This window comes from Camelus ferus, chromosome 17 (genome assembly GCF_009834535.1).
Source record: "Camelus ferus isolate YT-003-E chromosome 17, BCGSAC_Cfer_1.0, whole genome shotgun sequence".
NCBI classification, from domain to species: Eukaryota; Metazoa; Chordata; class Mammalia; order Artiodactyla; family Camelidae; genus Camelus; species Camelus ferus.
Genome location: NC_045712.1, coordinates 19,873,740 through 19,897,707, shown reverse-complemented (window position 1 = coordinate 19,897,707; position 23,968 = coordinate 19,873,740). Strand labels below are relative to the sequence as shown.

Below are 23,968 nucleotides of genomic sequence, written 5' to 3'. Positions count from 1 at the left end.
TCACAAGAACCACTACAAATAATCCATTAAGGGGGGATCCATAAAGCTGGGGGCCTGTGCCCCAGCCTCCAGCCTCCCAGCAACTCTAACACTGACCGCCCAGAGACCCAGGGCTGGTTTAAAAGTCCTGTGACCTCTGTGGGCTGTCTCCTCAACCCTCCACCCCTCATCCAGGTCCTTCAGCCCCTCAGCCAGGGACACATGTTTGGGAGCCAGGACAGTGAGGTCAGAAGTGGGTGGGTTTCTGAGGAGGTCGGAGTCACATCTGCATTTGTCTTCCTTCTGGACAGGCTGGACAGACTGGGGTGTCCAGGGCTGCCTGTGCGCCTGCCAAGTCGCTGGAGCATATGAGACAACAAGCGAGTCACGTTGCAGGGAGAAGCGAATAAGAGAGGCACGGAAAAGAGAAACTCCAGAGTGTCCGTGATGGAAGGTGGAGGTGGGGAAGATGGGATCCGGTTCCACATATTTTTAATGGAAACATCTGAGCCAAGAGGTGCAGGGGTGGAAACTCAGTTGTCACAGCACTCACATCTCATTGGTAATAATAATGTAATGACAATGACAGTGATGGTATCAGCTGCAGCAGCAGCATGAGAGCTAACGCTCAGTGAGCGCTCACTCTGTGCCAGGCGCCGGTATAATTATGATCACCTCCACTTCAGAACTGATGAAACTGAGGCCCAGCAAGGCCACAAACTTGAACAAGACCACAGTGCAGCAAGTGGTGGCATGGGAACAGGATCCCAGGCAGCTGCCTCCTGAACCACAGGGCTCTCTGCTGCCTCATCCAAAGCACGGGAAGCACGGCACTGTGCTTTGCTGCCTGGGATTCAGCGACACACGGTCCAGTCCATGCTCTCCTCCACTGTTAAAACTCACAGTGGAATCTGTTTGCATGTACGCTCCATGCTGTGGCATAACTATGTGCACTGACGTCTAAATGCACAGGTCACTCTACAGGGCACTGTACACACAGAACCATGCACACTATTCTTGCTACACAGTTTGGAGGACTTTTAAGGTGAATGCTAACCATTCGCAATCTGTATCTTACTTGCCAGCTTTAGGTGTGTAAATTGCCCTACTTGTCTCTGGCTTCATTCACAGTAAAGCGTCTACCCCGCCAGAGCCATGACTCCCAGGAACTCCAACCTTCGAGAACAAAGGACCCCAGTGTTTGTGCAAAGGCCTGCAAAATGGGGAGGGTCTCTTGAAAGATAGATATGGGCTGTTTTACAAAATGTACTTTACTCCAAGGGAGAGACATCTGGGCCCTCACTCGCTGCCTCTCACTCTTAATTTATTTACACTCATTAAACTTACGAAGAACAGATTAGAAGTGGCAAAATCTAAAGAGAGGAATGAGAAAAAGAGAAAGATAGTAACAGGGGACAGAGGATTTCCAGGAAGGGGAACATAAGGAAGTTTCAAAGCAGGACTTAGCACCAAGGAAAATGTCTCCACCCTGGTCCCTGGTTACAGGCACACCGCTGCGTGCAAAGCGCCACAAGATGAACCCAAAAGCTGGTGACAGGGAAAGCCAGGGAGAAAGGTGAGACTGGGACAAACGCCCCATTTCACTAAGGAGGGAGGCACGCAGCCTAACGAAGAAACACTCTTAGCACAGGGGTGAAAACCAAAATGTTCTAGGTATCGGAAGTAAAGTTCAACCACCGGGATCACGATCTCAAACAAGAATCTCACTGTTTTCTGCCCTAACAGGCAACTCTTTGAAGAGTCCCCACTCGGACACACTGATGACAGCATTTCAAGTTTGACACTGAGTCACTCTCAACCCTATCTACCTGCAGGTAAACATACGCCTCCTCTTTAGTCCCCCAGGGGACATCTGGTAGTGTGTGGAGACATTTTGGTTGTCACCACTTGGGGGGGAAGTGCTGCTGGCCTCTAGTGAGTAGAGGTGAGAGGTGCGGAACATCTCATAGTGCCCAGGACAGCCTCGCCAACAATAAAGAATGATCCTGCCCGAGATGTCACAGTGCTGAGGGTGAGAAAGTCAGCTCTAAACCAACACAAAGGCAGCAGGTGCCCCAACACTGTTATTTATTTCCCTGCTGTGTGACCTTGGACTTTGGTCTCCTCGCCTGTACTAGGGGATAATCACTCCCAAACCTCTACTGGGGACCAGGTTAATCTCACTGTTGAGACCCGGTTTTTGAAAGTGCTTTGTCAGGCATAGGTCTCACCCCATCATCATCTCCGATGATGCCTGCAGAGCCTCCGACTTGACGAGGGGAAAGAGAAGTGGGATCTGGTTGGGTCGGAGGGGCGATGCTGCAGAGGGGCCAGCACAGACTGGTCCTGCGTCCTGCATGGCACCCGCTGAGGATGCGGACTCCCTCACGTAATGCTGATGAGGAACGATACATTCACTCTGAGGGAACTTGATGGCCTGGGACATCCCTGCTCCCCTTCAAACTGTGCCAGGATGGGAGGGGTTGATTATGGGCTGGGGTCTAAAGGGCAGGGCATCAGCTCCATGACCTGCCTCAAAACCCAGGAATAGCCACCATTCCCACAACACAACAATAATAATAACAATAATAATGATGATGATGTCAACATCCCTCGAGGACTTAATCTATGTGCCTGCCCAAAACTAAGTCCTCTTCGTGAGTTATCTCATTTAATCCTCACAGCCACCATTCGAGGTGGGCAGGATGATTATCTCTGACTTATCAGTGAACTAACTTCACTTGCCCAAGACCTCACAGCTGCAACAAAACTGGCTTTCATACCCAGAACTCGGACACCGCATTCCACAGCCTTAACTGTGACAGCATCCTCCTCCAAAACTATGCCACATCCATCACCACCTGGACCCCACATTCTAGAAAAAAGCTGGAAACCAAGCTGCACAGACAGTATAATTTCAATTAAAATAGATGCATATCAATTAAAGGAGGAAACTTCCTGCCATATTCACTGATTAACAGTGTCTACTGATGAATGGTAGAGTTACGACTGATTTTTAATTTCCTCTTTATATTCTTCTAAAATTCTCAAAAAATTTAACAATAAATAAAAATTAATCGCTAATAATAAAAATTAAACTTATAAAAGCAAAATGTTATAAAATTTGTTCTTAATTTTTTAAACTTGTTACTTTTTAGCAAAAATCTACCAAACCTGAAATTATTAATTGTCTAGACCAGAGGCTGGCAAACTATGGCCCAAAAGCCAACTCAGTCCTCAGCCTGCTTATATACAGTTTTATCGGGACACAGCTACACATCATTTACATAAACGTCTATGCCTGGTTTTGCCACACCTGTAAGTCGAGCAGTGTGTAGACACACGGGAACGCTATTCTCCTTTCTAATGTGGCCTAGAGATGGACCTCTTACTTTCCCACCTCTAAATTTCTCATCACAATGTCTCTGCTTATTTTGCTACAGCCCCAAATGGATAAACCAAGAATCTAACGAAGCTGCAGCCTTTTCTTAGAAAGGTGTCCATGTGGTCTTGTGCTTTTATAAAATTTGCAGAAGAATATTTTTAAATTCTTTTTCTTAAAGAAGAAGAAACCCTCCCCAAACTACATACGTTTCAGACTCCTCAAAACTAGATCCACCTTTACCTAAAGCCCAGACATTTCCCCACCCTTGTTCTACATTCAAGACCACATCATGTTCAGTGGTGAGAAGCGTCTTGTCCCACCAAGCCCTGAGCTCCAGCCATTTATGCTCTTTGATTTCCAATCCCCAGATGGCCAGCTCTCGCAGATCAAGGCAGCTGCCCTTCAAGACACACCAGAATCCACTAGGAAGCTCACGGAGCAGACTATCCCTGTGGAACACCCTGGGGGGCACCCACATCCACAAAAAGGAAAGAGGAACACCGGCTCATACACGCTGACCTTCAGCCATTCCTTTCCTCCTCTGAAATCCCACTGTCCAATCTAATTTATGTATTTCATGATACAGAGCCTCTGTGATCACAGCACTTTCAAAGCAGGCGGATTATCTAAAACTGCTTCCTAAAAAGTAACGTTGCTTGAAAGAACAAAAAAAGAGGCGGATCAAATCATAATGCGTGTGCGAACATCGTATTGTCTATCTCAGAGTCCTCTCCAGTGCATAGCACAACCGTTATGGTGGGGCATTTACATCAATCAAGAGCCTTCAGAGTCCAGTTGTCCAATCAAATGCCCACCCACGCCTTAAACGTCAGGTGGATAGTGTCCTTCACTCTTGGGCTCTTGGTCCCTCTCTGGTCTATTCTTATCTCCCCTCTCCCTGGTGTGGGGGAGGGGGCAACTTTGTGGCACGCAGCTGGCGGTTTTGATAAGCAGGTGTCAGGAGTTTGAAAATGACCTTGCTCATCAGCTGGTGGGAACCAGGCAGACAAGGGAGTCTCTGTATCGCTGTCTGCCGGGTCCCAGCCCTGGAAACAAGACACAATGAGGCCTGGGGGAGGGAAGCTTACACACACACACACACACACACACACACACACACACACACACACACACACACGGAAGTCACCAGACAAAGGGAAATCCACATCACTTCACCCAGGAGAGGAAAAACTTCCACTGAAGAGGAAAAGAAAAACCCAACAGTGAGGATGTGAAGTGTTTCCCAAACAGCAGAGGTAGCCAAAGATAAGCAGAGGAGATTGATCCTGAAGAAAACCAAGGAGAAAGTCCACATTCTCTGCGGAGCTGGCAAAATTGATTAGGAGGGTGTTGGCGGAAACGGGAGGAGAGGGATGTATATTCACCCAGCTGATTCCAGCCTCCAGCCGGCCAGGGCTGTGTAAATGGCCGTTACTGTACCAGCCTCTGGAAGGGGTCCAACACGCAGGACATGCTCTGGGGAGAAACAGAATGTCCAGTAACCCAGTTCCTAATTAAATGTGGGTTAACTGGCACTGCTCCTTGCAGCTCAAGGGACCAATTCAGAGCCTAAAAGAGCGTTTTTCAAAATAAAAAGGCCAAGCCTGCCAAGCTAGCACCTCTTTTTTTCTCACATCCTTTCAGTTGCTTAGTTTGACCCACTGCTAGTTGAGCTGACTCCTTGGTCCTTGGAGAAGCAACCATCCCTGCCCCCACCAGCTCCCGTGGTGCAGTGACCAAGATACTGTCTTGGCACACGTGAGCTTGAACTCCATTCCAATTTTCCCATGCAGTGGTCACTGCTGCCCCCAGGTGAGTCACCCATGAAAGCCACACATTGTCCCCAATGGACAAAACGCTCAACCCAGGAGAGTGGCCCATTCACACTTCTCCAAGAGCGGACCTCTTCCTGCAGCTTCCGGAGGATGCTGCTATCAGAGTGAGCGGTCAGCCTTCTCTTCCCGAATTCAGCCACCAACATAAACTGAGAGAAACAGGCATGGGAGACGACTTTCTCTGAAGCTCACGACAAAGAGAGCACAAAGTGAAAATCAAGGCAAACTTTCACCGAGATGTTTACAGACCATGGAGAAATATAGGTCAATTTGTCGGCAATAATAACCCACATTTATTATACATCAACTAAGGGCTAAGAAAGTGTGTTATACAAATTATTTCAGTTAACACTCAGAACTACCCTAGAAGGTAAGCTTATTATTAGCTTCATTTTACATTCAAGGAAACGACAGCACAGAGAGGTTAAGTAATTTACCCAAGGTTACACAGTAATACAGTCAGGATTCGAACCAAGGCAATTCCATCTCCAGAGGCTGTGTTCTTAACTACCATGCTATCACCAATTATTAAACTAATTTAGAATTATAAAATCAAAGTTATACTAAAGCGTTCACATTTGGCAGGAGGTTGCAATTTTTTCAGCTCACTTTTATGTCACTTCACACCCTCCTCCCAAGTAAGGCTATGACCTGGCTTTTCAGAAATAAAAACAGCTTGTGTGCTGAGCATGGCTTACATATCGTCTCATTTAATCCTTACAACCACCCTATGAGATTGGTATTAATATTATCGCATTTACAGATGAAGACACTGAGGTTCAGGGAGGTTACATTCTTGCCAACGCAGAGCAGGAATTTGAACCCAAAAATGTCAGATTCCAGTATTTACATTCTTTCTGTTATATATACCATCTCTCATAGAATTTCAAGGTTTTCTAGAAAAAAGAAATCAAGAGTATCATGAAATGAGGGATGAGAATGATTAGGTTCAACAGCTAAGCTGCCTGGATTCATTGACTGGGAGGGGCGCAGTGGGCAGCTGGACTATAGACCACCCACTTGGCCTCGAGCCTGCCCAGTCCGTGACCTTGGGCAAATCCCTTCTCTTTTGGGGCCTCAGTTTCCCTGTCTGTGAAGGAAGAGCAGGACAGCAAGGGGCCCTTCCAGCACCACAATTAGACGATGGGCACCGGAGGCCAGCTGCGGCCGGGAGGCTCACATGAGGCTGTTTCCCCTCTGTGGAGGGTGACTTCCCTCCTCCCTTCCCAGCCCAAGTCTCCAGGAGCAGGTTTCTAACTTTGTCCCTGGACTCAGGCCTGTGCACCCAGGAGAGAGTTCTTAGGTGCAGCCTGAGGCCAGGCAACAGCAAGGAAACCACAATTCTTCCAAGGAGGAGGTAGGGAGTGGAGGGAAGGAAATGGAGCCTGGGAAGAAATGGGGGTGGGGACACTAGGAGTTCAAACAAGAGGTGCACCTTGATCCAAAGGGTACAAACATACACAGAAACCCACCAAGCTTTGCTCACAACTTGGCACATGCGCCATATGTAGTTATAATTCAGTAAAGGTTAAAAGAAAGAAAAGTCTGTAAGAGATGACAAATCAGACCAGGCAAGATTTTGTCAAATTAAAACTTTGCTACTATAAATGCTCCACGTAAAAAATTTAACATCCCATCAAAGACACCCTTTTAAAAGCGTCAACCTTCTAAGTTCATTATGAAAAGGGACAATACAGAATCACCAAGATGAACTACTGTGTTCCGCGAGGGGGTTGGGGGTGAGGGTGAGTCCAGGGAAATCTTTTATTTGATAACCAAGTCTCAAAGTGTCTGGCTAATGCTTGAACTCTCCACTCCTGTTTCTGTGCATAGTTCAGTGGAGCAAGTAGGACCTAGAACTTCAGGTAGGAACTTAGAACTCTGCTTCGGTCACAGACTTCCTGGGCTCTCAGGGTGGATGAGGAATCCCAGCCCCTGGCAGCCTCCCCTCCCACCTGTGAAAAAGGACAGTGATTACAGAAGAAAGGGCATCACTGACCCAGTATCATGAACATCAGGTGTTTCTGCCACACAGCATCTGATTCCCTGTCTGTGGTTAACAGCACTTGGCCTTCTCATTAGGGGACCACCCCTCCCCACTCTTATGGGCCACATAGGTCCCTGTGAGGCTGACCCTATCCCCCCACCCTCAAGTTCCAGGAGAAAGCACATGGCCCAAGCTGGACAAATAGAAGTCTTCTTGGGCAGTACTGTTGGAACAAGTGGGAATGACAGACTTGGCTCCACAGCTAGGGGAGAATGTCAGCCTGGAGCTTCTGGGAGGTACTATGTGGAAGAAGGGTCCCTGGGAATGAAGTCAATATAGAAAAAAGCAGAGCCAAGAGAAGAAAAGAATGAGACCAAGGCCTAATAACAAAGCCCCTGGATCCAGCCGTGCCTGAAGCTATCTACTCTTGGGCCTTCCATTTATATGAGCCATTACAGTTCCCATGTGGCTTAATCCAGACTGATTTGCATTTCTGTCACTTGCAATAACAACAAGAACAAATCCTAACTAATGGAACCATTACACAGAATCACAAGATTTCCAAGTTACAAGAAGGGGCACTGGAGGCCATCCACCCAGCAGTGTTTTGCACATATCAAGCATTCAACAGTGGTATGCTGGCTGATGAATAAATGATTTGTTCATTACTCTAGCTCCAACTTCTCAAACTGAAGTAAAGCTATTCTGACAGGATTACTCTAAGCCACAAGATAAACCAACTGCATGGAGCATCCATTTACATGATGGTAAATAACTTACAGAGTGCTTTTTTTATTATAAGAAACACAGATCACAACCACGTGGTTCACACTAGGAATGCAAAGACAGATCAACATTAAGAAATCTATCGATATAATTCACCTCATGAACAGAGTCAAAAGAAAAAAAAATGTCTCAAATGCCAATCTTGTTAAATTTCAACATTTATTCCTGACTCCTAAAAAATCTTTTAACAAAATAGGAATAGAGGGAAATTTCCTTAAGAGATCCACAAGCCACACTGAAAGCCAGTATCAAATTTGTGGGGGAAGCTTAGAGCACTCCCACTGCAGTAAGTATAAGGTAAAAATGACCTGAGATTTCACCATTATTTAAAATTATTCAGGAAGCATTTGCCAGTCTAGTCAGACAAATGAAAAAAAAAATTACCAATTTAAAAGGAAGAGGAAGCAAAATTTTATTTTGTTACAGATGATGTGATTACATCTGGGAAAATTCCTTCCAGCAACAACAACAATAACAAAAAGATAAATGAATAACAAAAGATCTGAAAAGCTATTAGAACCAGGAGGACAATTTCATAATATTAATTACATTAATAAAAGATGTTATTAGTCAATAGCTGTCCTATATACCAAAAAAGAAAAAGAAAGCATAAAAATATGACAGAGATCTGGCCAACATAAACGATTATTCTAACACACATTCCTTCTTGTGCACTGTCACATTCCTTCTTTTCTGCCTGTGTGGATTTTGGTGGAACGCTTAAAACACACAGCACAGCTCTAACCAAACACAGACCTTGTCAAAAAGATTCTTATTTTGCCTTGGCTCAACAATATCGGGTGACTGGGAACCTATCTTCTGAGACTGCCCACTTCCTAGTCACCTGGGCAAGCCCAGTAGGTCCCTCTGTTTGCTAGCACAGAGAAAGGTGACCCATTCTTCAAGATGTGACCCGAAAAAGAATGTGACAATGAATATATGTATGTTCATGTATAAATGAAAAATTGTGCTCTACACTGGAATTTGACACAACATTGTAAAATGACTATAACTCAATAAAAAAATGTTTTAAAAAAAAAAAAGATGTGACCACTTAGTAAGAGGGCTGATCGGACTGATCAACACACATGTTTATTTGTACTGACCTGCATGCTGCTCCTCATACAGGCCAAGCCCCTTTCCTAACCCTGGCCCTTTGCATGTACTATCCCTTCTGCCTGCCAAGAGTTTCCTGGAGAAGGTTGAAGGGCTTGCTCTCTCAACTTTCAGGTCTGTGCTAAAATGGTATTCTCTAAAAAAAAATCGCTCCCAGTTTCCCTGTTTAAAATTTCTTATCTTACTCTCCACCCTTAATTCTACTTTATTTTTCTCTACAGCACACATCATCAGCTAACATTGCTTCATATATTTGTCAGTTTATAGTTTGCCTCTCACCAGAAGGTAAACTCCATTAAGGTAGGGATCACCACGTGTGTTCATTCACTGCTGTATCCCCCACCCCTAACACCCCCATCCTAGACACACAGAAGGGGTTCAATAAAAAATGGTGGTTTTATGGATGGATGAATGAAAAGATTCTTTCAGATCTAATCTCAACCCTACTGCCTAAATAGTTTTAATTTATCTCTATCTGTCTCACTGATATCCAAGCTATCTTCCCACTCATTCTCAACAAGTATTTATTACCTCCATCACTTCTCTCCTGGATGGCTACAGTACCCCTAGCTGGTCTTTCAGCCCCAAGTTTAGCCTCCTTCCAAATCTTTTTCCTACTCTAGCCAGAGGTCTTTTCTCAAAACATAAAACTAATCATGCCATTCCCCTACTTAAAATGTTCAATGGCTTCCCAGGACCTTAGGACAATCTAAGCTGTTTAATACCAAGGCTCACAGAGCCCAGTCCTCCCAATCCTGACATCTCCCAGTCTCCTGTCATATTCCATGACCCAGCCACACTGAGCAGCTGTCTCTTCTTCCAGTATACCATGTTCTCTCTGGCCTCAGGGCCTTTGCACATGCTGTTCTTTTCAAATAGATCACTCTTTACCTGACTACTCCTCATATAAGTTTCCATTGTCTGACTGTTAACCCCACTGGGAAATGTTAGGTCCACCCCAACTTATCAGCCTGGAAATGGCATGCTTAGTTCCATTCCCTCCAGACCGTAAGGTTCACAAGAGCCAGTCTGTCTAATTCACAGCACCTGGTACAATGCCTGGCACCAACTAGGCACTCAATATAGATTTCCTTGACTTTAAATCATGTCTTCTTTGCCATCATGCATTCTCCAAACTGGTACAGGGTTCATCTCTCTGTAACACATCAGATACTACTTTTGGCGTCTTGACTCACCATTCAAACTCCCTTGAGACAACAAGAATTCATATGGACACGTTCACACTGGCACATATACGCAAAACTTGGGGAATCTGTCATTCTCCAAAACTCCCCTCCCACCATGATATTCTAACTCTGAGGAGGCCTTGTTTTCTGCCTGAATATTATAAACTAATTTTGGAGCCTGCTACATAAACCACACTCTACCCAAACTTGATCTGGGTCTATTTAAAAAGAGGAAAACATGCTCTTGGATTGGAAAAATTAATATTAAAAGGGCCATACTATCCAAAGCAATTTACAGATTTAATGTGATTCCTATCAAAATATCCACGACATTTTTCAAAGGACTAGAACAAATAATCCTAAAATTTATATGGAACCACAAAAGATCCAGATTTGTGAAAAAAAAAAAATCCTAAGGAAAAAGAACAAAGCCAGAGACATAACCCTCCCAGACTTCAGACAATACTACAGAGCCACAGTAATCAAAATAGCATGGTATTATGAAAAAATGCTCAATATCACTAATCATTAGAGAAATGCAAATCAAAACTACAATGAGGTATCACCTCACACCAGTCAGAATGGTCATCATTCAAAAGTCCATAAAAGATAAATGCTGGAGAAGGTGTGGAGAAAAGGGAACCCTCCTATACTATTGGAGGGAATGTAGTTTGGTACAGCTATAATGGAAGACGGTATGGATATTCCTTAAAAAACTAAAGATAGACTTACTATATGATCCAGCAATCCCACTCCTGGGTATATATCTGGAGGGAACTCTAACTCAGAAAGATATATGCACCCCAATATTCATAGCAGCACTATATACAGCAGCCAAGACATGGAAGCAACCTAAATGTCCATCAACAGATGACTCGGTAAAGAAGTTGTGGTATATTTATACAGTGGAATACTACTCAGCCAGAAAAAAGAATAAAATAATGCCATTTGCAGTAACATGGATGGACCCAGAGATCATCATTCTAAGTGAAGTAAGCCAGAAACAGAAAGAAAAATACCATATGATATCACTCATGTGTGGAAACTGAAAAACTGACTGTACTTCAGTTTAAGAAAATAGCATGGTATTGGCACAAAAACAGACATATAAATCAATAGAACAGGCTGGAGAGCCAAGATATAAGTCCACACACCTACAGTCAATTAATCTACGACAAAGATGGCAAAAATATACAATGGAGAAAAGAGTCTCTTCAGCAAGTGGTGTTGGGATACAAATTACTATACATAAAATACATAAGTGACAAGGATTTACTGTATAACACAGGGAACTATATTCAGTATCTTATACTAACCTATAATGGAAAATAATCTCAAATATATATGTGTATGTATATATACATATATATATATCAGAATCATTTTGCTGTACACTTGAAACTAACATAATACTGTAAATCAACTATACTTCAATTAAAAAAAAAAAGAGGGAGAGATATTTAAAAAAAAAAAGTTCAGAGGCTTTCTCTGAAATGTCTCCCTTAGTAACCACAACTGTAAGGTCCATACCAAACAGACTCAGTCTTATTTGGAAGTCTTAAACAAATAAACAAAACAAAAAGAGCTGTACTTCTATACTACTTGTTTCTATAATTTAAAAAACAAACAAACAAAATACCTGTCCTGTGTTTAGAGTGAGAGAGGGTTTTTTTTAATTACAGAAGTTATTCCTTCCCAATAACTGTTAGAATTATGGTCAGTATAATTATTATTATCTCTATCAGATCTAAATCAAAACACAGAGCAGGCTGTGGTCTTAACCAAGTGTCAATTCAGCACCACCAGCCACAGGTCATCCTGACCGTGGGGAGCAACAATGTTACCATTGAGGCCCTGTCACTGCAGATCTTGTTCCTGGGGTTCACTTGACGTTCATGGAAGGGAAGGGACGGGGGAACACGGCAGATGGCACCACAAGGACACACTCGGGCAAATTCAGAATATGGATCTGATGCTTCAAAAAGCCAATGTCATGGAGGACAAATACAAAAGAAGGCCCTGTTTTGGACTGAAGGGGACTGAAGAGACTTAACCAAACGCAATGCCTCAGCCAGGAATGCTCCCGGGATGTGGGGCAGGAGGGAGGAAGAAACAGCATGAACTGGAAAAGGTGTTTTGGAACAACTAAGGAAATTTGAATATGGATTGGCTATTAGAAGATATTATAAAATCATTGTTAATTTGCACAGGTAACAATAGGTGAATATGAAAGAGACTGTCCCTATTTTTAGAAGTTACAGGCCAAGGTATTTAGAGGTGAAGTGTCAGGATATCTGCAATCGGTTTCCAAATGATTCAGGAAAAAATAATATTTATGTGTACATACACATACACACAGAGAATAATGAGGCAAAATGTTCAAATAAAATCTCGGTGAAGGAAAAAAAAAATCTATTAACTTTTCTGTAGATTTGCAAATTTTCCAAACAGACAGTTGAGTATAAAAATACAAGATAAAACCTAGTCTCTTTGATAACACATTATAATAAAAAGGTAAAGAACTCCAATGACATCTGGAGAAGTGAAATTCTCCTTTATTTGCTTTGGGAAGTAGAGAACAGGTTATTAAAACTCACCCACAACTTAATCACTGTAATGTAACAGAACTTTCTGTCCAAGAGATTATGAGCTTAACAGCTGACTTTCCCACTTACTAGAACCTCCATGCAGCCAGGAGCAGCGTCAAGTTCCTGCTCATTCATTCATAGTATATGGCCAGGCACACAGCAGCCACTCAATAAACATTTGTTAAATGAATGAGATATTATACAGCCCTTTAAAAAGAATGCATATGAAGATAATGTAACCAAAAAATGACTGACATAACAAGTGAGAATACGTATCATAAAACTGCTATGATTACCACAACATGGAAAACTAAAACTTGACCAAAAAAAAAAACCCCACAAACTACCAAAATGAAAACAGTAGCAAAATTGTGGGGGAGGGGAAGGGAAGGAGTGAGAAAAGAGTACGGTAGGTATCAAAGGGATGAGGAAAGACTACAATGTCCTGGGGATAAGGAGACAGTAAGGGAAGTAAGGAGGGAAATCAGGGAAACGGCGAAAAATTTTCTCACTTCTTCAAATTTACAGAGGGGCAGGGAAACCCCTCAGTCCTAACCATGAGGACAACCTGCCAAAAGACAACTTTTAAATGGGCTTTGATTCTGCCCAATTAATTGCCATCATTCATGACTACAGGACACCCAGGTACCAATTCCATCTCTGCTGCTAACTCACTGTGGAACCTCCGGGCACATCACCTCTCTGGGCAGTTTCCTTACTGGCAAAATGAGAAGATGAGTCTCAGGGAGCAGTAAGATCACATCCACTGAGCACTAAATAAGCCACAGAGAGCCAGTGTGTGGTACATTGAATACAGTTGTCTCCCTGATTCTTGGTTTTGCTTTCTGTAGTTTTAGTTATTTGCAGTCAACCTCAGTCTGAAAATATTAAAAGGAAAATTCCAGAAATAAACATTTGATAGGTTTTAAATTGTGTGCAATTCTGGGTAGCATGATGAAATTCTCCTGGGATGGGAATCATCCCTTTGTCCAGCATATACACGCTGTGTACGCTACCTGCCCACTAGTCACTTAGCAGCCTTCTCGGTTACCAGATTGACTGTCTCCGTATCGCAGGACTTGTGTTCAAGTAACCCATGTTTTATTTAATAACAGCCCCAAAGCACAAGAGTAGTGATGCTGGCAATTCAGATATTCTCTTATTGTGCTTAATTTATACATTAAACTCTATCATCGATAAGTATGTATGGGAAAAAACATAGTAGATATAAAGTTTGGTACTATCTGAGATTTCAGGGAGACACTGGAAGTCTTGGAACATATCCCCCACTGATAAAGGGGGACTACTTTAGAGACAATAATATTGTACCACAAGTACGTAATGCAATAAATATCATTACAACAGCAACCATATTACAACATATAAATATGTACAAAAGTAATATGTATATGCCTTAAATTTTACACGATGTTATATGTCAAATTTAACAATAAAAATCCAATGATTCTATTCAAAAGACCAAAGAAATCTCTATTTTCTTCTTTCAACTGCTATGGTTTCTTAGGTTTCTACAAGTAACTGTTACTCTTTTTTTGAAATAAAGAAAAGACTTAGATTTTCTTAGAGCAATAAAAGAAAAAAAAGGTTTTAAATAGATCAGAACAACACACCCCTCTCTTGACCATGGATCCTGAGTAGAAGAGTTAGGGACAGGGTTACTCATAAAACTTGAGAGCTGCGAGGAATCTTCACCATTGTACATTTACATGATGTTCTGCAGCTCACCAAGAAATTTCTTGTTGTCTGGTCCCACTCACTCACTTCAGAGATCAGAAAATGCACTCAGAGGGGTGGCTAGACCCTAACCCTAACTCAGGGGTGTGGTGAAGCCAGCTCAAGCAGGGTGGAGGGGGTGGGGGCTGACGGTGCACAGCTCAGTGATTTTCATGAATAGGTTGAAGCTAGCCGTGGTGGGAGTATTTACACCATGGAAATAGGCAAAGACTACAAACTTGAACTCCTCCCCATCCCCCACAATCTGCCCTTGCCCTTCCCTTAATCCTAGCCCCAAACCAAGACTTGACCCCAGGCCTCCTTCCCACCCACTCAGAGCTCCTCTCCAACACTCTTGTGTCACTTCCTGTTTAGCTCCCATGCTCTTCTTCCACTTGGAGAACAACAGTCCCAGGACCCTCTCCATCCACACCCTGGCCAAGCACCCCACACAAAACCACTGCTTCATAAATGCATCTTGATAATCCCGTCCCTCTGCAAGGCCATGAGCACTTCAACCATCAGGGCTTTGCATGCCCCCACCCCCAGCCCCAAACAGCTGTCCAAGCCTGATTCTTGGCCCTCAGAGTTGAAAAGGTCTATTTACCTTCAGGGGAATGTGCCACGCTCTTGCCTGACAGGAATTTTCCATCAGATTCCCTGGAGGGAGACTGACGCACATGGTCCCCACTCGGCAAGGGCTCAGCATCAGGACCGGCGCTGTCGGTCCCCAGGGTGGAGGCGGATGAGCTTCCCCTGCCAGATGCCTGCACTGCATTTCCTGGTTCCACCTAAGTCCTGTGCCCATTCAAGTCCCCGCCAGTCTAAGTGCACACTGTGCCAGACCCCACCAGGCCCTTCCTTAACCCCTCCTGTCTCCTATTACATATAGTCATTGCCCCTTCTAGACCAGAAGCAAGGTCCAGGGTGCCTGAGAGAGCACTGAGCACACAACAGTACTCAAATAAAGGCTGAGCGAATTTTTCAAAGTGATCACCATAGGACTGTTGTAGAAAAGTAGAGGGGATGCATTCTGACAGATCCTCCTGGGTCCTGGGGTTGGTGGGAGAACGATTTATGGGCTGATGACAGACTAAAGCCAAGCGCAGGGTGTTAGCCAGGTGCCCAGTGACCACAAGCTGGGGTCCTACCACACTGAACCTTCACACCAACTTGACGACCTAAGTACCACTGTTACCACCTCACAGATGGTCTCTGGTTCACAGAGACTTGGAAAACTTCAACAACTGGGCCGGGTCTTCACCATTTCTTCTAACACCCTCCCAGCAGCTCCTGCCATCACGAGGGTCCCCCTGTGAGAAAGAGACTGCCTGGAATTAGAAACACACTGCCAGGCTCCCAATAAGACCAGAACACCCATCCTCCAGCACAACAGATCACCTTGGCTAAAGCCCAGTCCCACTCCTGGGGCAGCCACTCTGCAGAGGAGCTCGGAGCTCCCACCTGCAGGGACAAGGTATGATGAGGGTTCCACTCAGAGGAGAAGCAGAGGAGATGGTGAGAAGGCCAGGGGCTTTCTCCCTTAAGAGTGCCAAAGACACATGTGTAAGTCTGAGCCCAACAATTACCTGATGCTTAAAACTGTTTCCTCGCCTGCAGAATGGAGGCAAACAATGTGTATTCTGCTTAGTTGCTGTGATGTCTGTAGCCAACGTCTACAGAAAGCCCCTTAGGAGGTTCCCAGAACTGGCAGATATTATAACTTGCTGTGTACGGAATTAGCCAGGTTCCCAGGAGAACTGAAAGGCTTTTTCCAGTGGCTTCATAGCAGATCTTCCAAAATATTGTCCTAATTAATGCCTCTGGCCAGTCCAAGGACAGATGAAGAGTTGGCTGAGTGAAAAAACCACAACAAAGCAGAAGTTGAGGCTCAGGAGGCTGGGCTGGGGTCTTGGCTCCTCCATTCCTGCTACAGGACCACAACCTGGCCCTTTGCCTCTCAGAGTCTCAGTTCCTCATCTGTAAAACAACATCGCCTTCCTCACGGGGTCGTGGTGCGTCTCAAAGATCACGTGTACTCCTTCAATTACTCTAACAATCATTTAAAGTGGCACAGTCCGGGGGGGTCGTATGCCAATGAGTGTAATAATGAGACTGTTACATCTTCATACCTACTCAACACACTTTTAGTGAGTTAGAACTCTACCCCAGGCACTGCCCTGAGGAATCAATGAGACACAGACCATGCCTACTCTCAGGGGGTTTACAGCTGTTTGAAACAGTACACCTAAAATTTAAGAGTTGAAAGGAAAATCATCAATGAATCAATCCTTCTTTTAAGCCAATGAGAGATATGAGAGAGAAGAAAAGAGACACACCCAAGGTCACACAGCCAGGAAGAGGCCAGGGCAGAGTTTACACAGAGGGTTTTTCAACTTGCAGCCCAGTGTTCTTACAAGGGAGAGTTCCTTCCTGAATAAAAACCTTTATAAAGATACTCGACCCTCCCTTGTTCTTGTTCTCAACTCACTCACCGGTAGGCTTGTGACAGAGATTGGAAGACCTCTTCCATATTTTGCCTTCCATAAAGTTCCTATCAGAAAAAAAGAAAAAAAAGGCTAAACCATTCAAAAACCCAACATCTGTGTCTTTGGTTACTTTGCCTCTCTGTCCCAGGCACATCACTGAGGCACTGAGGGGAAGCTTCACAGTCTCCCAGTCCAGCATGTTCCTGGTGTATCTGTGCAACAGTGGAGGGGGACAGGTTGGGGGCGGGGCTGCACACTCTACCCTCTCTCGAGAGACCCCTCCTTGCATGCTGACCTTTTATAGGTTCTGCTGGGTCCTGTGAGAGAGGCCACATTTATTAACTGAACTTAAGCTAGCAATGCCCAAACAAGTTTGGTGACGGGACCCCTCCTTTTTCCCTACAGAGCCTACTGATGTTTGGAGGAAACCTTGTTCTGAGGAGCAAACTGTGAGGAATGCTGATGGACTCTCCAAGAAGACACCTTGGAGAGGAGAAGTGCCTCGGTCAAGGTCACAGGGCTGGTGAGTCTGAGAGTTAAGGCTAGAGCTTCAGGTCAGGAGAGGTTATGCTCTCTTCTGTTGGGTCTCCAGCTTCTCAAGGTCAGCGGCTGGACTTCTGGAAGGTGGAGGAAGTGAGGCAGGCCTCACACAGCCCTTGGGCCAATGAACAAAGAGCTCATAAAAATCAGTGACCCAAACAGCTCCTGCCTAAGGACAAGATGGAAGCTGATAATTGGAGAACAACTAACAACAAGCAGTGAAACGAAACGTCTGAAGGTGAGGGCTCTCAAGGCAGCCCACCTCGCAGCATGAAAACACAACACAGCACAGGGGCAAATCAATTTGGGACATAGCTCTTCATCCTGCCATCTAAAAATTACTGTTTGCTAGCCAGTTCTGTCCACTCACAGACTGAGAGAGCCACCTGTGTGCTGGGCCCTGTGCCAGAAGTGGGAGGTCACTGCACCAGACAAGGCCCTGCTTTCCAGGTCAGTGAAGTCTAGCAGAGCCAGCCCAAATGAGGTGCTCAAAGCATCCTGGAATAAAGGAGTGAGCCAGAGAAGATCTTTAATGTCATAAAAGAGACATGCATTTGTACAACCTCAGAGTGAAAGGCCCTGCAAGGAAAGCCTAACACCTTATTTGAGCATTTTCCAGAAGTGCTTAGGGCTGCTGAGCAAGGATGGGATGTTCACTGACTGACTGACTAACTGACAAATGAATGAATGAATGTAAACCTTTCCACTTCTCTAGCATGGGCTGGGTCCTAACCATCCATCCATTTCAAGGAAACATCACAAGGCCATTTATAGGAAAAATTTATAATAAGGGCATAGACTTCTCCCCTCAAAATTCTCCTCTGTGAATTATATCAGACAGTGCAACTCTTACTCCTAATTGTTTAAATAAATAAATAAATAAATAAATCCCTAGAGAAGAAAAAAAAATTATCCTCTGTGGACATCAGAAATTCCACTTGCCTATCTACAGATTTAATGCAATCCCTATCAAATTACCCAGGACATATTTCACAGAACTAGAACAAATCATAATAAAATTTATATGGAACCATCAAAGACCTAGAATTGCCAAAGCATTACTGAAGAGAAAGAAAGAGGCTGGAGGAATAACTCTCCCAGACTTCAGACAATACTATAGAGCTACAGTCATCAAGACAGCCTGGTATTGGTACAAAAACAGACATATAGACCAATGGAACAGAATAGAGAGCCCGGAAATGAACCCACAAACTTCTGGTCAACTAATCTTTGACAAAGGAGGCAAGAATATACAATGGAATAAAGACAGTCTCTTCAGCAAATGGTGCTGGGAAAACTGGACAGCAGCATGTAAAACAGTGAAGCTAGAACACTCCCTTATACCATACACAAAAATAAACTCAAAATGGATCAAAGACTTAAACATAAGACAATATACAATAAACCTCCTAGAGGAAAATATAGGCAAAACATTATCTGACATACATCTCAAAAATTTTCTCCTAGAAGAAATAAAAGCAAGAATAAACAAATGGGACCTAATGAAACTTACAAGCTTCTGCACAGCAAAGGAAACATAAGTAAAACAAAAAGACAACCTACGGAATGGGAAAAAAATTTTGCAAATGAAACTGACAAAGGCTTGATCTCCAGAATATATAAGCAGCTCATATGACTCAATAAGAAAAAAATAAACAACCCAATTCAAAAATCGGCAGAAGACCTAAACAAGCAATTCTCCAAGGAAGACATACAAATGATCAATAGACACATGAAAAAATGCTCAATATCACTAATTATCAGAGAAATGCAAATCAAAACTAGTCGCCAGTCAGAATGGCCATCATTCAAAAGTCCACAAATGACAAATGCTGGAGAGGCTGTGGAGAAAAGGAACCCTCCTTCACTGCTGGTGGGAATGCAGTTTGGTGCAGCCACTGTGGAAAACAGTATGGAGATTCCTCAAAAGACTAGGAATAGACTTACCATATGACCCAGGAATCCCACTCCTGGGCATATATCCAGAAGGAACCTTACTTCAGGATGACACCTGCACCCCAATGTTCATAGCAGCATTATATACAATAGCCAAGACATGGAAACAGCCTAAATGTCCATCAACAGATGACTGGATAAAGAAGATGTGGTATATTTATACAATGGAATACTACTCAGCCATAAAAACCAACAACATAACTCCATTTACAGCAACATGGATTCTCCTGGAGAATGTTATTCTAAGTGAAGTAAGCCAGAAAGAGAAAGAAAAATACCATATGAGATCGATCATATGTGGAATCTAAAAACAAACAAACAAACAAAGCATAAATACAAAACAGAAATAGACTCACAGACATACAATACAAACTTGTGGTTGCCAAGGGAGCAGGACGTGGGAAGAGACAGACTGGGATTTGAAAGTTGTAGAACAGTTAAACAAGATTATACTGTATAGCACAGGGAAATATATACAAGATCTTATGGTAGCTCACAGAGAAAAAAATGTGACAATGAATATATATATGTTCATGTATAACTGAAAAATTGTGCTCTACACTGGAATTTGACACAACATTGTAAAATGATTATAAATCAATAAAAAATGTTAAAAAAAAATTTCCACTTGCCTACCTTCATTACCACCCAGCTGAGGAAACTGAGGCACAGAGAAGTGATATTATCCACCCAACGTCGTGGATGGCAGCACAAAACTGCACTCTCAGGGGGCTTAATCTCCTAGAAATCCTGTGTTCTTGCGAGATGGCATCCAGAAGTACCAGTGGCCAGTAATAGTTGCTCAGTTAATAAATGTTGTGAACTAGGTCTCCCCTCAATAAAGTCACTTGGCTAAAAGACAAAATGTTCATAAAGCACTGGAGCAAAACTACGTCCCCGCAGAGGGGAGTGTGGTCTGTGGGCAGGGCCTCCCAGGAGCCCCTCCCCTCGGGAAACGGGGATTGGCCCCAGGAGAGTTTAGGTCCTTCCCCCTGGCAGGCTTTGTCACAGCATCTCACCTCAGGGATCCAGGGCCCCGCCCTTGTCATTACCCTACCCCTACACTCTCAGTCCAGAAATATTAGTGAGCACCTACTGTGTGCTGGGTTCTGAGTAAACAATAGCGAACAAAACAGGCAAGACCTGGCCCCACCGCAAGGCAGAGATCAGAAAGATAATGACATATAGGATGAGAAGTTATGTCAACTGACTACCGTTTCTGCAACACAAGTCTGGCCCCATCAATTTTGAGATAAAAAAATCTTCCTAGATTCCTCTCTCTATGTGGGAATAGAAGGAAACAAAAATGAAAAGAGCTGCCTTCATTGGGTGCTTTCTCGGTGCCAGTGCTTTACTATGATTAACTCAGGACACGCCCCAACAACCCGCTGCAGGAGATACTATTATTATTCCCAGAGATCAACGAAGAATTAAAGTCTTCCACTTAACCATTGCTCATAGTGTGTGCAAATGCCCACCTCACCCCCCAACCAAGACTGAATTCCCAGAGAATTCATATCTTACCTATCTTGCTGTCTCTGGTGCACACAGTAGTACTCAATAAATGCCCACTGAATGACTAATCAACTGATTGATCAATGGGCTGGTTTCCTTCAAAGCAAGGGCTGCTTAATAAGCTCAATTTTTGGAACAGATGCTGTTCAGTGTCCTAATAATCACACGAGAAGTAGCCGGGATGTGCAACGAGTCAGAGCCAGCCCCTAGAGGGCTGAGCCCCAGGCTTGCCTCTGTGTGAACTCATCACTCACTCTGTGAATCACTTCATCAGTCTAGGCCTGACCGCTCGCCACTGTAATGATGGACAAGCAACAAATTACACCGTGAGCCTAGGACCTCTGCATGTTTATGTCCCTGAAACATAATGTGGGACACGGGGTTGGGCTCAGGAAGACCTCTGAAAACTGCACTCTGCCTGCCGTTATAGTGAGGTGTAAAGGTACTGATCAGGTCTGTGGGGGTGAGTGAAGAACTTCCTCTCTGGTCACAGCTCAGTGGGCATATTTATCCTAGCAAAGTAGATTCACTCCCCATGACAAATATGCTCAACCTAGAAAGCCCCTTTCCAGAGAAGTACTTTGGACAAATACGAGTGAGACCACCACCCACAACTGTACCCCAGGACGGAGGGGCTGGTGAAACACAAGGGCCCGTGTTCACATGGTGGAGGCAGACAAAACCCAAACCACCACTCTCCACTCCTACACTCTCCTCTGGGAAGACCACGGATGCCCAAGAACAACTGAATGTGGTCAAGGCCACTGCAAACATGGACCTGACGGCTCCCAAGCAATGACTACAGAAGAACTCGCCACTCAGCAAGCATGGATCTGTCTGTCACTCAAAGTGAGAGAATGGGTGGGAGCTGGGGTTTTTGTTACACAGAGATTTTGTTAGTTTTCTTTTTGTTGTTTGGGTTGGTTTTGAATGAATGTCTGTCCTAATGTCACCTAATGGACATCATGGGGGTAACAGCACAACTCCCTACCTTATAGGGTCATGGAGAGAATTAAATGAGGTGAGTAAGCCAAGGGATCCGCACAGAGCCTGACACAGAGTAAATACTCAGGTTGTTGCTGCTGATGGTGGTGGTGGATGAAACCACCTGAAGTAGGGAAATCCAGCCAAGGTTCTCCCAACCCCTCCCTGGAGATCCGGGGAGAAGCAGGTGACCCTGGGAGGCACTCTTCTGGAAGAGCAGACTTGGATACTTTTCTGAGGAGAAACAAAGAGGTGCCCACCCTTGGAAAGGAGCAGGGCTGCCCAGATGACCTGGGCCTCAGGATAGCCCCGGGGTCCCTGTGAGGATGGAGGCTTGCCAGAGCCATTGGGAAACTGAGAGATGTGAAAAGATGAACTTCCCCAGAGTAAAGAGAAGGGGGAGGAAATTACAACCACTGAGGGATACCACTGTTCACTCAACAGACTGGTGAAAAATTAAAAAGCGTAAAGGGCTGAGGTGTGGCAGAAGGTGGGCAAAAAGGAAATCTGGTAACCAGTTGATAGTGGTGCTCTTTAGAGAATGATTTGATGGTTCTTATTCATTTCTTAGATGCATGCACAGGATGGCCCATCTTCGCTCCTAGTAACCACCTGAGAGAACTATCTGCCCGTGTGCTTGGAGGCATATACCAGGAAGCGCATCACAGCACCGCCACCAGGGAGAAAACCAGAACCCAGCTACCCGCCACCAACAGGAAAATGGCTCAATAAACAGTGAGATGCTTATGCCATGGATACAATATTCACCTTGCAGCAAAACAAGGTAGATTCACACATACTGCCTTGAAAACATTTTAGGACATATGATTGAATTTTTTGAAAAGTTACAGAATAGACCAACAAGCACAGTAAAACAGACCATATTTAAAGAACAGAAAAAAAGAAAAAGAGGAAGAAATGAAAGAATGACTTTTTTCCCCTAAGTATATACACACCTAGAAAAAGTTCTGGAAGGAAATGCACAAAGTAGATCACAGTGGTTACTTCTGGGAAAGGAAGGAGTGGGGTGGGGGCTGGGAATGAAATTGGGAGGTCAATGGGGACTTCACTCATTTTTAACCAGGAAAATTTAGCCACTCATTCCTTGGGTATTACAGGTAAATTAAATCAACATGTTTATTTTTAAGGAAAAAAAAAGAGGAAGTGGAAGGAACAAGAAGAGATGATGACTTCAAGAGAAGATGTAGCTGCCAAGAGCTAAGGGTCTGTCTTTGCCTCCTCTTGGAGGACTGGCCACCCACAAATGCAGGTAGATACAGTACATCCAAGCATGCATCCATAGTTTCTTGGAATGAGTGTCCATTGTTTTTAGAATTAGATATTTAATTTTATACCACATCAGTTCTATTTATACCAACTCTTCCTTCTAAATCTTAGAAAAATTCCCTCATACTTGACAAAGGAATCCCTCCTCTGGTGTCAAAAATTCAAGATAAGAGAGGGACTCATGAAATTTTGCTATCTCCAAATTCTTGATGATATACACAGGCTTAGAAGAAGCCGTGCATTGCATTTAATTGTTGCATGTTAGAATTTTTTTTATTTTAATGTTTAAAGATATTTTCACCTTTCCTTGTTTTCCTCCATTCCTCTGAAGACACACTGATTCATTACTCTGGAACTGTCCATAAACACAGTGTAGCAGGCCCAGGTCTTCTTTCTGAAAAAGCAAAATAACCAACATTTACAACCTGAGTGCATTTACATTTAAACACAGAAAAGAGGAGCATTAAATACATACAAAGGGAATATGTCAAAGCACTCCCAGTGTCCATCAAAATCCATTCTCCCCTTTGTTTATAGTTATTGGAGCTTTGTCAAGGACTACATTTCCCAGGCATCCTTGTAGCTAGGTACAGCCAGCGA

The 23,968-nt window shown here is 43.9% G+C and overlaps 1 protein-coding gene across 4 annotated transcripts in view; it reads right to left on the bottom strand.

Annotated features, from left to right (window-relative positions):
- ARHGEF3 (Rho guanine nucleotide exchange factor 3) overlaps positions 1 to 23,968 on the bottom strand; it is a 294,208-nt gene that overhangs the window by 221,997 nt on the left and 48,243 nt on the right. For all 4 annotated transcript variants that reach the window (XM_032458236.1, XM_032458235.1, XM_032458234.1 and 1 more), the window contains exon 2: positions 23,670 to 23,762. In XM_032458236.1, coding sequence (XP_032314127.1) covers positions 23,670 to 23,731 — 62 coding nt within the window. In that variant the 5' untranslated portion in view covers positions 23,732 to 23,762. The remainder of the gene's footprint in view (positions 1 to 23,669; positions 23,763 to 23,968) is intronic.